The sequence below is a fragment of the Aythya ferina genome, assembly GCF_964211825.1.
Source record: "Aythya ferina genome assembly, chromosome: 7".
Taxonomy (NCBI): Eukaryota; Metazoa; Chordata; class Aves; order Anseriformes; family Anatidae; genus Aythya; species Aythya ferina.
Window position 1 is genome coordinate 16,452,471 of NC_140302.1, and position 17,610 is coordinate 16,470,080.

Sequence of the window (17,610 nt, forward strand, 5' to 3'; positions counted from 1 at the left end):
CTGATAGGATGTGACAAGTGGGAAGTCAGCCTGGCCTTGGTGGCTGTGGACTTATGAGCTCTGCTGGGCAGCACTTTTCTGAGAATCTCCTGGAGACCCCATGTTTTCCTCCTGGGGTGGGCCTTCCTCCGTTTCTAGCAGAGCCGAGACAGGGAAGGGCTTGTAGGTGGACACGCATACCTCTTGGAAGGAGAAGGATTTTGGGGAGGGAAGATAGTTAGAAAAGAGAAATACTTGGGGGGGTTGGGAGGTTGGTTTTCTAGGGTAAGAAACTTACCTTTTTAGAGATGGGGGACAACTAAACTATTAGCTCTGTGTCCAGTACCAAATGTCTTAAATATGAAGATCTGTTTGCAGCTGGCTAGTTATTTTATATCTTACTGCATAACGTACTCCACATTCCTTGATTGCCTTTCACTTAAGAATCTCAGGGCACGTTATGGCTAGAAATGAAATGCCACTTGAGTCACCTGTAAGATATTATTAGTAGGATCATATTCATCCTTCTTTATAGAAAAGAAGCAGAGTGCAGAGGTGTCAGAAGAGAGAAGTGCCATCTTCCTAGCCCGTTCCCACAGCTGCCTTCTCTCACCATACTACACACATGTTCCCATATGCTAGGGGATGGTGAATGCATCATTTTTTGGAAGGAATTTCCAAATATTTTGCTTGGCACCTTAGTCTCTTTTATCCCATGCAGGGGAAAGATGTATTCAGACATGAGCTGTGCCACCCCATGGCTGTGGCCGTGAGAAGGAGCAGTACCCACGCAGGGATGGCACACCACTCACACCTGCCAGGAGGGCAGGGCTCTGCAGGGCTCCACAGGCTCTCCCTGGGTCCCTCCCCGGACACAAAGGATTGCTGCCTGCCAGAGCACAGCTTTTTGGGATTTACCGTCAGATGTGTCGTCATGGTAACCCCAGCCAGGCTTTAAATCTCCCTCCCGTGCAGAGGAATGCTAAGCCTCTTAGCTGCTGTCTTTCCTCCCTCCACCTCCCTGCCCGAGCTTGAGGACCGGGATGTGCCTTGCAGGGCTGGAGGGAGAAGGGGAAAGGCCTGGGACAGCTCTGGGGGCGTTTTCCTGCCTAAGGTACTGGGCGATGTGTTCCAAGTGCTGGTCCCACGCCAGGAGTGGTATTGTCACCCTGCTGGGCAGACAGATGCTTCTTTGCAGAGAGGTGCACAGCTCTTAAACTGTGCTCCCTGGCCTGGGGTGAGTCCCCAAGCCTTACAGGAGGGGAACTCGGCTTCCCATTGCTTGTTTTGGATCTTGTGCAGCAAGGAAGGCTTCAGCCAGCAGTGCTGCTGGTGGGCCACCTCTTAAAGCCTCACATGCACATGTGGTGGGTACTGGAGATGTCATGTGCCATCTGTCTCTCAAAATACCACTCCAGGGTGGGAACTGGGATGAGGATGTGGTAGGCGTGTGTTCATGTAGGAGCGGGGATCTTTGCTACAAGTTTGTCCCAGGCTGCATCTGGTTTGTGTGGAGAGGTGGAAGAAGCAATTAAGTGCTTCTAGGGAAAGGTGTGGAAGCCTGGTTACTTCATGCCCTCAGAGAGGGCGTGAGCCGTGTGCAGGCAGCGCTGCTGTGCTCCTGTGTGCCCCATAAAGGAGGGGCAGCTCTGAAGGAAGATGTGCCCATCTCTGTGCAGTCTGTATGCTTTCTGCAGTGTTGTGCCAAGTTGCTTGTATGTTTGCATTTAGCCCAAACCTGCTGTTGAGAAGTCATCACCTTGGTGCAGCCGCTGCTTTTCTAGAAAAGCCATTAACATGTAAGTAACTGTCTGGGACAGGACCACCTCTGGCACCTGCCAACGGCGCCCCTGCCAGGTCCCTGTTTGATTAAGAACTGCTCCCGCAGGGAGCTCCACCAGGGACAGTTTCCCCAAAGCACGCGGGTAGTAGCAGAGCATGCATTTCAGGGCTGCACTTTTTACTCTTTTAGAACAGGAACAATTTGGCTGGAATTAGTTTGTGTCCTTCTTGCACACTGAGCTGCTTTTTTTCTGTCAAGTCTGTCTGCTGTCTTACTCTGTGCGCTAGACCTTGGGGTTGGGGCACAGGGCTCCTTCCCTTTGGCTGTAACAATTACCTCAGACATTCAAAGCAGACACAAGTGAGCAAGAGAGAACCTGCAGGAGATGACATGACTGTGAATGTCAGCTCCCCCAGGCTTTCTGTCCAGAATCCAGGAAACTTTACTGCTGTAAAAGGATTTTGGCACTTTGAAGGGACACAGAGCCAGGGATACCTCTCTGTCATGGGTTCAATAGCAAGGTCCCAGCCCAGAAGGGAGAGGAAGGGAGCGTTGAGGTTGAGCCTGGGAAGATTTAAGGCCTGTTCCATGGAGGTGAGATTTTTGTCCCTTTGCCTTAGCACAGACACTCTGGGTCCTTTCCAGTGAGGTGGAGAGCATGAGTGGGGGATGTATGTGGCTGTGGTTTTAAAGTGGCAGCGTTCAGTCAGGCAAGGTGGTACCTCACGGAGGGGCTGTGTATGTGGAACCCTGGGTTACCCTGCTCCAACCCACAGGTAGCAGTGCCTTAGTTCCATCCCCTCTGATACTTCAGGCTGAACTGGGCACAAGCAGAGCACAGAGGAATGTTACAGAACAACTGAGTATGACTGTTTCTTTTTCCTTTAATCCAAACAGGCTTTGCTGAGCACCCAGAATAAGCTGAGAACTTTAGTCCCAAATTTCACCTTCAACCTGGGCTTCTCAGGGAAATTCTACCACACAGGTAAGCAAGCTCCTGGCACCTCGTTGTTCCCACATGTTTGCAGTTGCTGCATGGTGCTATGGCAATGTATGGGGCACATTCCCGTGTGGCTCTCTAGTGGCTCTTGACAGATTTGATGCATCTCTTCTAGCACTTGCAGCTTTTGGCAGCTCCCTGCCTTGCTCTCCGTGTGTGCGTGTGTAACACATTAAACCTTGATTCTCTGTTGGAGCGACTCAGCATTGCAGGGGATTAGCTACTGCTTAGAAACACGGAGCCCCTCTTCTGCTTTGTGTTTTTACACTTCCTTTCTGCTCTCTGTAGGTACAGATGAGGAAGATGAAGGGGATGACATGTTGCTCAAGCACAGGAAGGAGTTCTGGTGGTTCCCTCACATGTGGAGTCACATGCAGCCTCATCTTTTCCACAACGTCACTGTGCTGGCTGAGCAGATGAAGCTCAACAAACAGTTTGCTGTGGTAAGGGGCATCACAGTTTATCTCCTTTATAGTACCAATCCTAAAGTGTTCTTCCCACAGAATAGCTGCTCAGACCCTGCTGAACACAAATACTAGCCTAGTAACACATCTGCATTTAAAAAAGCCAGCCCTGAAAATTTAAATAGGTGCATGCCTCCTGCTGTCTTCAGGCAAGAAATAGAATTCGCATGCCTGCCTGTGCAGTGGGAAGTGTTTCCTGGCACCTGCATGGCTCCAGGCAGCTCCGCCACATTCCAGGGTGCAAATCCCAAGGCTCTGGTTTGCTGAGGTGTGAACTTGTTGTAGCATTACCATCCAAATCCAATTAATGCATAAACCCTGGCAGTGAGAAAGCATTTCCTGTTCCATCCTTGTGCGCAGTGGCTTTGTACAAAGTCACCTACGTGGTAGCATAAAATGCTCCGTGTGCTACCAGGCCTGGCTCTGGCCTCCCCAGACAGCGCTGGAGGGAGTCACTTATCTAGGAAGTCCAGGGGAAACTCCCTGGATTTTGGCAGAGGAGGGGGGAAACCTTGAACATCCTGCGTTGCTGAGACAATGCCTGCTTTGTGCTTACAGCACGGAGTTGAATGTAGTGTACATGTTTCTCTGAAAAGATACGTCCTTTTCACCCCTAGTTTGGTTCTGTTGATGGTAATCCCCTTGGGAATAGCAGGCTGCTGTCTCATGTTCCCATGACACATGCAGAGTTGGAATGATCCTGAATTCAGAGCACAGTTGCAGCATTATAGAAACAATTTAGTCTTCTTCTATTCATGCTTAAGTCACATTGCAGTCTCTTGCAAAGAGAGACAAAGCGCAGAACACAATTATACGTATTTAACATAAAACAGGCTACGAGTGGGAAGGGAAGGCTGTTGCTTCATTTAGGGGCTCTGGTTTTATTGTGCACCATGAGGACAGAGCTGTCATCATTCATATTGTTACCAGAACCACATAGTGGAATTAAAAACCATGAAATTCAGATATTTCCTGTAATTTTAGTATAGCTTCAGGCCCAATATCTTCAGCCTGAGCAGCCTCTTACTTCATGCCTGCTTCTCTTTGAATTGCTGTCTTCAGGGCAGATCCCAGCTGTTGTCTTCCTTTCCTTCTATAACAGTTAAGGAAATTTTGATTTCCTCCTCTAGTGACTTAGATCTAGGCATTGTGGGAGTGAGTTGTGTCACTTAACAGCATTTATTAGTTTGTCTTCAGTAACCAAGGAGCCTGACCTGAGGCTTTGAATTAGTCTGACTTATCACACCTGCAAGCTATAAGACTGTTCTTGCAGCAGCTGTTCCAAGTGCTGAATGTCCTTGTTGATATGGAATCACCCTTCCTATTTCTATAGATGTATAATGCAAGAAGTACAAGAAGCGTTTCATGTTTCCTAATTCAGAGAGATTTCTTACTACTCTGTCCCTTTGCTCCAACTTGAAGGCTGTTGCTAAGTATGACCCCTAGTAAGGATAGTAGTTCAATACTCTATGATCAGGTTGCATATTCTGCTTTCAGGAGCATGGGATTCCCACAGACTTGGGCTATGCTGTAGCTCCACATCATTCTGGGGTTTATCCTGTCCACACACAACTCTATGATGCGTGGAAATCTGTTTGGAGCATCCAGGTAACGAGCACAGAGGAATACCCACACCTGCGACCTGCCCGGTACCGGCGTGGATTCATCCATAATGGAATCATGGTGAGCACAGCTGGGGAAGCGGAGCCCATGGGCAGGGCAGAATTCCTGCCTGAGGAACACTCTCCTGATAACCTACACCACACACATTAATCTCACTATCACCCGTGTTTCCAAAATCATGGAGTGAAGCGAAGGAACTTGGCTAAAGCCAGTTTTTTGTTTATCAGTGCAATTCAGAGGTCAGTACTGAACGGAGAGCACAATGAAGCACAACGAGACTAAATTGAGGTTCCACTGACTCGTTTGCACTGTGATGAGTAAATGGCTGGAAGAAATATCAGAGTCCGCTGAACCTATGCTACTTATATCCCTTACTCTTTGTATTGATCGATAGAGGGATGCTTTGACACATTCATGGATTTCTGCTGCATCTGCATCTAGTCTCATTTTCTTTTTCTCTGTCAGGTTTTGCCTCGACAGACCTGCGGTCTTTTTACTCACACTATCTTCTATAATGAATATCCTGGTGGCTCAAAGGAGTTGGACAAGAGCATTCGTGGTGGTGAACTCTTCCTGACAGTCCTCCTGAACCCGGTAAGCTCATCTGAAAGGGGAATCACTATGTGGGTGTCTCAGTTAATGCACATGATGTGGGAAAGGACTGAATCCTGTGGGGGATTCAGTGTAATAACCTGTTGCATTGTGGGTATCTCCAGTGTGAGGGTAAAGAGATGTGAAAAAGAGGGCTAAGGAAGCACTTGCTACTTAAGACTGCTTTGCACACTGCCAAGGAAACATCAGTGTTGGGTGTCAAGAAGCACAACACTCCTCAGATAGAAGCTAGCCAGGGCGATGTGGTGAGCGTGGCCCAACATGGAGTGGGTGTTACCTAGGGTGCTGCACCTTCATGAATCAGAGCTGAGATGTGCCTTGGTGTCTTTTGTTCAGAACAAGTGCTTTCTCTGGGCTTTTGTTATGGGATGTTCTCCGCTTTCTTTCATAATGTATATTGAAGCAATTTCTGGATGCTGTTTTTTGTGGTGTAGCTGTCACCCTAAGGCAGTTTTGGGAGATCTGGGTCTGACGCAGTTGTTTCTCTTTCCCCTTTAATACTAATCATTTCCATCGAACCACCAAACTACTCTAGTAACCCCAACACACTGCAGCCAGCCACTTCCCAATTCTCAGTCACAGATGGCTAATCACATGCATTTCTCACTTCCCATTGAAGCTGGGAACATGTGCTAGGTGTCAACAGACAAAAAAAAAAAAAAAGCCATTTTTAAAAAATGCTGAATGGATAGAATTAGGAGATGAAGCTTCGTAGCCCTCTCCAACCATAGATTGCAATCCCTCACTTACTGGCTGCAGTAGGAAAACTTGCTGCTCTTTTTGATTGATCATATGTACAGTAACTTTCAATTCTTCACCTGAGTTTGTTTCTTATTAAATCTGATTTGGCACCTATTGTCATCCCGTCTTCTGAATGAGCATTGCCCTGACAGATTTAAATCGTGATGTTAGATTGTCTAACTTGGAACTTCTGAATTTCTACCTTCTTACTTCTCCTTTATGTATCTTTTCCACAAGTGCTGACCAAGTTTGGGTAAGAAACCATGCAAGCAGATCTGAGAGAAAGTAAGGTGTTTCTGACTAGGTGCACACCCTGGTCACAACCACTGAGTACTTGTTTTGTGGGATTTGTCACGTAACATCAGTGGCTTTGGTTGCAGAGTTGAATGTGTGGCTTTAGTTACCTTTGGTTGGGGGTGCAGAAGCTCAGTGAATCAGAAGTCAAACTTTTTCCCATAATTAGCTTAATTTTTTTTTTTTTTTTTTTTTTCCTACAGCTCAGTCCCTCTCTAATCCTAGACCCCTGATAGTGAAAAAGCCCTTGCAGTACATTCTGGGTGCATCACATGCAGGTTGTAGTTTACAGACAGGCCCTGCGTTTCTCTGCATGATACCAGCTCTGGCCTGGTATATGATCTGTGGAAGTATGAGTCTACAACGGCCTAGCCACAAAACCATAGGGAAACCCCTGTTCTGGAAACTTCCTGTTCTGGAAGCCAACCTTCAGTCCCCATCACCAGAGACAAAACCGTGAGCTTTACACACAACAAGTAAATCTACCTCCTTAATAAAACCTCCTTAATAAAAGTCTGTCGTAAGGCAAAAACTAATCTTGGCTGTGCATATTGAGTGATCTTTGACATCGTTGGTCAGATAGAAAGAAACTGATCTGTTCTCTGTAACCCCTGCTTTTCTGCATTGCTGTTTCCATATGTAGGGTTTATTCTACCTTGTCCCACTTTATGAAACTTAAGAGCCATAGGTCTCTCTTGGAAAACCAGTTACCAGACTAATGAAGAGGTCATTGCTGGTCTAGGAGGCTGTGCCAAGGAATTTGTAGAAACATAGTTTCTAGAGCTACCCAGTAAACTTTGCTGATAAGCGTATGATGATCAAGGCAGCTGGCAGTGATCCGTGATTGTAAAAGTTTGGAAAGATTGTGCTCTAGTGCAGGATTAGCTTATTTGTCAGAATTACTGTTGGCTCTTCAGGGTGACTTTTAAAACTCTTTCAGACACCTTCTTGTGTTTCCCATGTTTACATTTCCGTTTCCTTTTGGCAGCGGAGCATTTCTCTCTCTGTCAGCAGTGGAGGATCGTGCTCTAAGCTCCTCTTCATTGCTTGTGTTTGCACAGTGACTCAGGCCCTCGCATTCCTTCCCTCACTGATAGAGCCATCTCACGGACTTGATAGAAAGCTGGCTAACCCCGCGGCCCCAGCAGTGATCCATGGCAAACTTGGACCAGTCTCTTTCAGTCCTTTCTGGTGCTTCCAGCTCTCTTTGAGTGGATATACACATGCAGGAGTCTCCAAGCCTGTGTGCATGTAATTAACTCCACAGTGCAAACAGATGATGTTTGATCTTCTGACTAGTGAACACGGTCTGGTGTCAGTAAAAAGAATGGTTGTTGTTCGGTGGACGGGCTGCCTTGTGCCCAGTCTCTTTCCCAGAAGCAAAGGGCATCTTTCTGATCATCCTCACAAACACTTTTGCTCATGCTGCACACACAGCAGGTTAATGCTGTGCCCACAGCTGCTTCTTTTATGTATTGTAAGGATGCTCTTACCCTCCTGTTTTCTGTATTTGAGGCTCTCTGTGCCATTTCCTCTGAATTTTTCTCGGCGTGAAAGAAAGGAAAGCATGCCATTGTGAATGTAGGTTCTACCAGAAGGAACGCACAGAGCTGTTTTGGTAGCCATAGCTGTTGCAAGGCACAGCAAGCTGCCTGGCCTTGGCTACCAGTGTACAGGTGTCACAGGACGTGACTGCACAATTGGGGAAATGTCTCTTTGGTTGGTCTTGTCTTGTGAGCCACGTTGCTTGAGACTGTCTGCAGATGATAGCATTACTTACGTGAGACACGGATGGCATGAAGATCTTACTGAATGCAATTGGTCTTGAGACATAGTTGCTAACCTTGGTCCCATGCAAGCCTTTTATTCTGCAAACCTTGAAAGTGTTCCTGATGGTGCTCTGTGTCCTCCCTGCTGCAGTGCTTGGATTATGGCACTGGGTCAGGCGCTTCGTGCAGCAAACCTTTCATCTAAATGATCCACAAGTATGTCAGGGGATGAGGCACCCTTTGCTATCACACCACCCTCCTGGTGTCTCTCAAAAATGGGCAAAAGACAACAGGAGACGCATCCTTTTGCCTTCCAGTGTGCTCCACGCTACAGCCCAGATCTTTCTGTGCTTTGCTATGTTGAACCGAGCACATCCTTTTTGCACAACAGCACCAAGTGCACGCTGCTCTTTGAAGTGTGGGTGCCACAGCCTGTCTGGCAGGGCCCCTGTCAGCTCAGTAGGAAACCAGAAGTGAAAAATTCACAGGCAGCCAAATGTGGTAACTCTCTAACTCCATTCAGTTTCTGCATGTCCCAGAGTGCCACCACTATTTGCTGTTGCATATGCAATGACCCTGATGTGTGATCCCTTCATGGACAGGATTAAATTAATTTCCAGTGTCTTGGGGATGGTCAGGCACAGAGGTACTATCGCTCAGCAGCTCCAGCTGAGATGCACTGGTAACAGCCCGTGGTGACACTGGGCAGAAAACTGAATTCAGACCTCCTGAGTGCCAGCAAACCTCTTCATCCAAACCCATCTGTCTCTCCCTTCCTCCTTTTGCTCTTCCCTACTAGGAGAAGGAAGGCCATTCCTGCCCCCTGCCAACACAGCCTCTTGTTGCCTGCTGGCCTCACCAGCGTTGAGCAGTGGGTGTCCCTGCCATTACTGAGGTCCCTTCCCCTCCCTGCAGCAGCAGGCACTGGATGCGGAGGGCTCTGTCACACATACAGTCATTCTTCCATTGGCCTTAACGTGCTGCTTTTGTTTTGCTGATTTCTAGCCTTGGTGTGGTTCTAGCCTCCTTTCTGGCAAAGCGCTGCTGGGTTGAATTGACAGAAATCCACTGCGTTCCCCTAGGCACAGGCTGCAGGCCTGGAATAACTCCTGTGAAAACTTATCCTGTGCCCTGGTGTGCAGCATGCTGCCCTGCTCCCAGTGGCTGCCCTGCTGGATGGAGCAGATGCTGCAGCTACAGCTGCCCTGGCAGTGCCTTGGAGAGAGGAGGGGAAGCCCCTGTTTTTTGTCTAGAGAGAGTCACTGCCTAATCCCTGTTCCCCAATATGTCCCAGAGCCACCTGAAGGGGCTTTTGAAACTGTTCAGGACTCACAGGCAGAGCTTACCTCTGCCACCACTCCCAGGGGTTACTGAGAGGTGCGTGTCCCTCCTTCCGTCCTGAGTTTCTGCTGCCTTGCAAACTCAAAATATATTTAATTTTTCAGCGCTGCAGTGCTGTTTGTCAGCCCAGACAGGCAGGGCAGCCTGACGTGCACACAACCTCTTCCTGGCAGCACAAACAAGCCAGGAGGAAACAGCACCATTACCTGCTTTAGCAGCATCCCATGTCCTTCTTTTCAGATCAGCATCTTCATGACCCACCTGTCTAACTATGGGAATGACCGCCTGGGACTGTACACCTTTGAGAGCCTGGTCAAGTTTGTGCAGTGCTGGACCAATCTTCGCCTGCAAACACTGCCCCCTGTCCAACTTGCAAAAAAGTACTTCGAAATCTTTCCCCAGGAGAAGAATCCCTTGTGGCAGGTGAGAAGGCAGTTTTAACCGCTCTTAGTGGTTTTCCAAGAGGTGTGTCCCACACTTACAGCAGAGAGACTGCTGCTGCAGAGCACAGCGTGGTAATGCATGAAGTCGTTAGGTTTAACCTTTGTGGCTTCAGGCTGCAGGGGGCAAATCACAAAGTGGAAGGGATGGGGACCAGGGGTGGTAGGCCACAATCACAGTGTGAGCTGGGAGGCAAGGATGGCTGTCGGAGGTGACTGGAAGGAGGTTGGTGGAAGTTTGGATCGTTAAAGGGCTTATATTAGAGCAAGGCGCTGTGAAATGTTAAGTGTATGAGGAAAGGAGCCCTGTTTGTTGCTGGAAAAGCTTGCAGGCATGTTAATGTGATTAATCGTAAAGTAATTTCACACCGCAGAATTCATGTTCATTAAATAAAAACATGTTTATTCCATTTTATCCCAGCACAGCAGCTCTCTGCATGGTAATGAGCAGATGAAATTAGCTGAGGGTGATAGAGTTGTCTGTCTGCCAGAATTCCACAGATGCTGAGCTGTACTATCGGGGGGGCCCCACCCAGTGTGGCTGCGTAGGGCAAGACCTGTGGTTAACACTCTCAGGGGGACTTTGGCTCCTGTATCACTTTGGAGTTTGAAAATGTTCCCTCCTGTTTTCTCTAATTCTTCTTGATGCCTGGCAGAGCAGCAGTGTGGCTGTGAAGTGTTCTTCATATGCTAATAGCATCTTCCCTGGAGGACTGGCCTTCCAGCTTTTCCTCCCCTTTCCATTTGCTCCTGTGGTAATGCTTAATCCCATCTCTTATGCTGCAGAATCCCTGCGATGATAAGAGGCACAAGGATATCTGGTCCAAAGAGAAAACATGTGATCGACTCCCCAAGTTCCTCATCGTGGGACCTCAGAAAACTGGTAATGTTTATCTTTCTAATTTATCTAAAAAGTAGATTGCAACTTTCATCTCATTCCTCTAGAGAGGAGAGCTGGAAGGATCTCTGTTGTAGATCTGTATGGCTGCCCTTCGTGCAAGCTGCCAAATGACCACAGAGGATATTTCAGAGAATGTCAGATTTGTTCCAAACTAAATCTGGCAAGTCTGTCACTTTGCATGTTGGCAGTTTCCTCAGATCAGTCCTGATTTGCAGGAAAAAGCCCTACCTGCAGAGCTGTGTTTTGGCTTTTCCCCACGAGCTCAGAGAAACCATGACCTTTCTTAGTTTTTCACAAGACACAAGCTGTCAGCAGGACTAAACACACGCTTAGCAAAGGTTACGATGAATGTCCCCTAGTGCTTTTATTGCGACAGATCTCTGTGCGCACTGCATGCTCCATGTCACTGCCAGTAGGAGGCTGAGATCCTCTTTTGTCTGACCTCTGTCACCAGCTCTTAACTGCTGCGGCATCATGGTTGGCAGCAACATGGCCAGCTGTACGTACTGTCCTGAGGACTCCCTTCTAGCCTGAAGACAGCAAGATCTCTTCAGCCAAAGCCAGGTTTTCAAACCTTGGCTTTCTCTGTAGTGCGTTGAAACAGCAGCCACCAGCCATGCGCAGCAAATGGTGATCCTGCCTGTGGCAGAAAGCTCTCCCAGCCAAACTGCTGTCTCCTGCCGGTGTCGCTGTGAAGCTCTGCTGGTGTGTGTGCAGTATGGGTCCTGTGTCGTGGCCCAGGCTGCTTGCAGTGGCACAGTAAGAAAATCTTCCCCTGGCATCCAATTTACTGACCTGCTGGAGCCCGACAGCTGGGTGCAGAGCAGGGTTGTCAGGCTAGGCTGGGTTAAGGGAAACATCCACAGCAGAGGCAGGCCGAGCTGTACGTCCAGCTGAATTCTTATCTGAGGAAACTAATGCCCCTATTACATCTCCTTCCCAAGTGTGTGGCGTTGTCCTGCAGTGCCCAGGTCATGTCTGTTTAGCAGTCTGGGTTCTGCCACGTGACAGTGTGGCTGTGCTAACAGGGAAAAAAAGGATGGGAGTAGCCCAGCCATGGCAAGAACACAATATAGTCACCATGGGTGGCAGCTGCTGTGCTGAGGAGGTGATTTAAACCAGCTGCATGAGTTAAAGTCTGGGACTGAACTTCTGAACCATGCTCAGCCCCAAAGTGTTTGGTGTGTCTGCTGTTGTAACCTGCGTGTGCTGAGGGGTGTGTTAGCTGTGTGTAACAGGAGTGTGGCCATCTGGGACTGTTCTGTGCAGAGAAAGCCTTTCATTCAGCCAACTGTGTGTGACCCTGGTCCCGTTAACTGGTTCTTGTTGCAGGCACCACAGCTGTGCACTTCTTCTTGACCTTGCATCCAGCTGTCACCAGTAACTTCCCAAGTCCATCCACCTTTGAGGAGATCCAGTTTTTCAATGGACCCAACTATCATAAAGGAATCGATTGGTAAGAATCCTGACATTCATTCTTCTGTGATAAGTTGTCTTTTCCTGAGTCTGTCTCTGTGTCCACCTTAGACTTGTTAGTAGCTTCTCCATTTCTGACCAATTGTTTTCATTGCTATTGCTCAGCACATTGTTTTCCTGCTCATCCAACTGTTTACTCCCAGGAGCAAGACAGGTAGTTTGTGATCTTAGTAACTGTTCACCAGGAGATACTTGAGGGCATGATTTAGCTTTAAAAAATTATTCTTCGTTGAACCCACTGCTGTCATGAGGTTTCTTCTCCTTTGACACGTAAAACAGACAGCAGTGTGCTCACTGAAAAGTTCTTCCTGGGTTCTTACGCTGACGGCAGTGTCTTTTTGGCCACAATCTCCACCTGTACAAGTGTGCAGTTACGCTAAAGTGTTTCCACCTGGCAGGGAGATACAAAGCCACAATGGCACTATCATGCCACTGTGTTTCCGGGCAGAGAAACTGCCCGTGTGTCTTGCTTGAAGCATGACAGTTGGGTGCACTGTGCCACCACTCCCCTGTGTCTGGCTCTGAGGGACAGCTGTCAGATTTCTGCCATGGGATTTCCTTCCCCGCGCGATGCAGGACCTTGTGTGGCCTCTCTGCTCACTTAGAGGACTGGTGAAAAGATACCGGAAGGTATTTGGTACTTGAGTGAAGCTCCCGTGAGTCCGTGCTGCAGAGCAGTACTACTAGCTGAGAGATGGGCATAGAAAGCGTGGGCTTTCATGTGCGTCCCCTGGAGAAGCCGTCCAACTTGAGCTGAATGTAGCACCACATGCAAGAGGGCAACGTTTATGTTTAGGATACAATCTGAGTTCTTAAGCCTAAATTCCAGCAGAGCAGTCTTCCAGTGATTTACAGTGTCTTGTCCTCTTTACCCTCTCCCTTCCCATTATTCAAATGTCTTAGAGTTTCTGTGTTACTGATTTTACAGGCTTCTGTGAGGCACAGCAAAGCTCTTGACCCCGTGTCTCAGCTATGAACAGAGGTACAAAGAGACAAATGATTTAGGTCTAAACAAATGGTCAGTGGCAGGGCAGGTGGCTGGTTCTGGCCTTTTTTGTGAACAGAATCTTCCTCCTAGAGCTTGAAGTGCCTTGTCTTTACCAGGCTGTGCTGTTCACCAGCGTCCTGTCTGTTCTGCAGGTACATGGAATTCTTTCCCATCCCCTCCAATGCCAGCACAGACTTCATGTTTGAGAAGAGTGCCAATTACTTTGACACAGAGGTGGTACCAAAACGCGGGGCAGCCCTGCTTCCTCGAGCCAAAATCATTACAGTTCTGATCAACCCTGCTGACCGAGCCTACTCATGGTACCAGGTAACTTTCCTACACTGTTTTTGGGTGAGAGCGAGACAAATGCTCCAGTGGGGCAGAAAACCATGGATCCATTTCCACAGGCAGGCCAGGGGAGGTGATGCAGGCTGCCTGCAGGGTGTGGACAAAGTCAGGTACAAAGGGTGTCCGCATTGGTGTGTAAGCTGGTGCGGGAAGGGTAGAATTTTGTTTTCCTGCTCCTTAATTCAGCTTGTATTTTTCAGCACCAGCGTGCTCACAGTGACCCTGTGGCGCTCAATTACACCTTCTTCCAAGTGATCTCTGCAAAATCCCAGGCCCCTCAGGAACTGCGCAACCTGCAGAGCCGATGCCTGCTCCCTGGCTGGTACTCAACTCACCTGGAGCGCTGGCTGACGTACTACCCCTCTGGGCAGGTAGGACGTTTGGCAGTAGGGTGAAATAGACTGATGATGCCTTGACATTGCTGAGTTTGGATGAGATCGTGCAAAGCCCTTGGGCCCAGGGGATGAACCCTGCTGGCTGGCCTGAAACTGAGATGACAAAGCAGGGAGTGGTCTCTTGGGGCCCTTTTGAGGTTTACTGTTGGGGAGCTGAGAACAAACCCCTCTCTCTCCTCCCAACTCCCTCGCCCCCAACCCTTTATGTTCTGTTTTCATTTCACATTCTGTCTTGTCTTTTGGAACAAGAATCACCACTTGCTTCTTCCTATTATAAGCTGGTAAGAAATCAGATTTGAATGCTTCAATTTTGTACTTTACTGCATTTGTAAACGTAAATGAGTACAAGGCAATTCTGTGATCTCCCAGGCAGCTCTCCAGGCTTGAGAGATTTAGGACAAACAGCAGTGTCAGCACTCTCTTCCTTTCTTCTAGGCAGCCAGTAGCCCTGGGACCCTCTACAGGCCCAGCGGGTATTCATCCACTTGTTGTGGTTTCCTTGCTTTAAAGAGAGGCTCTTGGACTCTTGGACTTGTAGTTTCCATGTTGTGAAGTCTTTAGATGTCTGCTGAGGGGAAATTTCACTGCAGACATGTCAGGTTTCTGTGTTTTGTGTACAAATTTGCAAAAGGTCAATTAATATACACTACAGACCATTTCTGTCTCTAAATTCCCAAGACATTTATAAGCTGTCTAATACATGGTGAGTCGGAAAATATTTTTTCAATTCCTTTCTGTTACTGCAGTTCTGCTCAGACAGTCTGTACTCCAGCAGCGTTACAATGCCCATTAGTCACTTTAGGCTGCTCTTTTGGCAGAGAATAACTGCATGTGATAGATCTGCCAAGACTAAAAGAGAGAAGGCAGAACAAAGCAAGACCTATATCCCTGGTTACTGTCAGAATAGGACTGGTGCAATCCAGCTATTTGTCGTGGAATATTTAGCAGAAAGAGCAAGTCACTGGTGCCACATTGCAAGGAGAAGTGGCAAGTAGGAACTCCTTCAGGATAGCGTAATAAATACTGCCACCCATGCCTTCTGTGTGTGAGAATTAGGAATTTAACCAATAGCTCAGCCTGCCTCCTTCATAGTTACTGCGTTCCTCCATGTCTGTGGAGCTGGAGCAGGCAAACATCAACTGTTCCTACATAAATGTACCGTCACATTCTTGGGCTCGAATCTCATTGCTTTACTATTCCTGCGAGGAATGATAGAGCCAGTGAAACCAAAGGGTGTGGTCACTGTTTAAAATAATGAAATAAATCACATTGTATGGCTGCTCTTTGTGGTGGTACCTTTGTATTGGTACACCATCCTTGTACTTTCTATTTGTCAGGGTCTCCTGCTCACATGACTGTTTTTCTGCTGTGTACTTTGGAATAGGTAATTTATTAGCACAAGTGTTCATTATTGTCTATCATACATGTAACAGGAGAGTAATCTTAGGTTACAGAAGAATACTTAGCCTAATGGTTGACTTCTAAAAAAGGATACATGAGACAATCTATAAATCATGCTACTGCTGCGCCTCAGTGCTCAGTTCTAGGGGAGTTTGACCAAAGACAAGTTTATTAAGCAAAGCCTATTGGGGTTCATTGGGCCACATCCCCCCATGTGGCTCTGGAATAGACAGATGTCAGTAGCCTTTACTCACGTGAGTGAAGGCCCAGGGCAGTTCTGAGAGCCAGAAAGCTCAGAACTTTCACTCAGCACAAGCTGCCAGAGGTTAAGGTGGCTGCTTTTATTTCAGATTCTCATTGTGGATGGTCAGGAGCTGAGACACAACCCTGCCTCTGTAATGGACAACATCCAGAAGTTCTTGGGAGTTACACCGCTCTTCAACTACACCCAGGCCCTCAGGTGGGGAATTGTTTTGGGGGAAGCTGCTTTCTCAGCCACGTGTGATACTAAGTTGATTGGAAGAATATGTCATCTCTGACTGCAAGACCTGCCGCGGTTTCAGAGGTTATGTCTAAACCCCAAAATTAGGTTCAGATGGTCGTATTTGGATAGCATGAGATACTAGACTGAAATCATCACTTAGTCTTTCCAGAAATGAAAGGGGAGGGGTGTTTTTTGGCACTGTCATGGAGAAGCATGAAGCTTCTCACAGCAGTAATTATGATGTTTTCCATTTGGTCTTTGTGGTTTCACTAAAGGTGCTGGAATTACTAGAGCTCCTTATGCTTGGTGTTACACATTGAATCTGACAGAAAGCAGAAAAAGGTATGATAAAAATGTGTGACAGGCTGCTCTTATATTCACCTAGATGGAGATTAGGGACACATTACACAGTTTCGAGGTAAAGAGCTTATTATTACAGAAGATGTGGACTTGACAGGTGCCCAGAGCTGTCTGAGGAAGAGTTAGCAGAGGCAGTACCTTGATGCTGCTAAGTTGAAGGATGTTACTCAGCCATTACTGTGATGTTGTCCACAGTGTAAGTTCAATTAATCTGAACAGATTAAATAAGTCCTAGCTCAAGGTGAACTGTAGCAATATCAGTAGAAACTCTGTAAGCCTGCCGGTGATCTTGAATCATGTAATATTGCTCTCTGCAGCTGAAACCTGTTTTTGCATCTTCTCTGCTACCTCAGCCTATGGTAGCTGAGGGTGGTAGGTGTGTCGGTGTGTGTAGGCACACTGCAATTGTCCTTCCTTCAATGGTAAAGACAGCAGTACCAATTCAGGCCCCCTCCTCCTACAGGAGTGTTCTAAAGGGGTGTGTGCACGTTTAAGGAAATACCAGATTACTTGAAAGCCTTACTTGCTGAAGCACATGTCATGATAGTAAATGGACTGCTTACAGTAGTGATACTGGCTGTTATGATTCCCCTCCCCTTCACCCTGGGTCAGAAAATAAGCGGTGTTGGTCAGCTTGCCTCAGAGTTTGGTACTTGTTCAACCCTCAAGCTCACCTTTGGTTGATTGAGGGACAGGATAGACCTGACATGGTTCCCAGCATTGCCTTATACCTGTGTTTTAGCAAGAGAAGAAGCACTGAGGCTTTAAACACACAGGGGGATCATCTAACACCTCTCAACTAAAGAGAAGTTTTAAAAGAATTTTATATACATTAAAACATTGATTATTTTTTTTTCACTAAAGCTTGAAAGACAAATGTAGTAACACTAAGTTGTCTCTCAAATTTGCATAAAGCTGAACCAATTGTGGTTGTAAAGGTTTTCTTGTCACAGTAGTGAAGTGCTAAAAACAACAAGAACAACAACTGAATAGCACAAAAACAAAAAAATTAAGCATTGAAATGCAAAATAGCTGTGGAGTTATTTAATTTCTGCTGCTACTAATTGAGCGTGTGGCTATATCTTCTAAACACAAGTGTCCTTTTCAGATTTGATGAAGCAAAAGGATTTTGGTGCCAGCTGCTAGATGGAGGAAAGACTAAATGCCTAGGAAAGAGTAAAGGAAGAAAATACCCTGATATGGATTCCTCG

At 47.2% G+C, this 17,610-nt stretch overlaps 1 protein-coding gene across 6 annotated transcripts in view; it reads left to right on the top strand.

The window, feature by feature from the left end:
• The window catches only part of NDST2 (N-deacetylase and N-sulfotransferase 2), a 130,509-nt gene that overhangs the window by 110,697 nt on the left and 2,202 nt on the right, over positions 1-17,610 (top strand). For all 6 annotated transcript variants that reach the window (XM_084525774.1, XM_084525777.1, XM_084525776.1 and 3 more), the window contains 11 exons: positions 2,660-2,747; positions 3,051-3,205; positions 4,724-4,909; positions 5,315-5,443; positions 9,847-10,029; positions 10,833-10,929; positions 12,280-12,403; positions 13,564-13,738; positions 13,960-14,130; positions 15,906-16,015; positions 17,508-17,610. In XM_084525774.1, coding sequence (XP_084381900.1) covers positions 2,660-2,747; positions 3,051-3,205; positions 4,724-4,909; positions 5,315-5,443; positions 9,847-10,029; positions 10,833-10,929; positions 12,280-12,403; positions 13,564-13,738; positions 13,960-14,130; positions 15,906-16,015; positions 17,508-17,610 — 1,521 coding nt within the window. The remainder of the gene's footprint in view (positions 1-2,659; positions 2,748-3,050; positions 3,206-4,723; positions 4,910-5,314; positions 5,444-9,846; positions 10,030-10,832; positions 10,930-12,279; positions 12,404-13,563; positions 13,739-13,959; positions 14,131-15,905; positions 16,016-17,507) is intronic.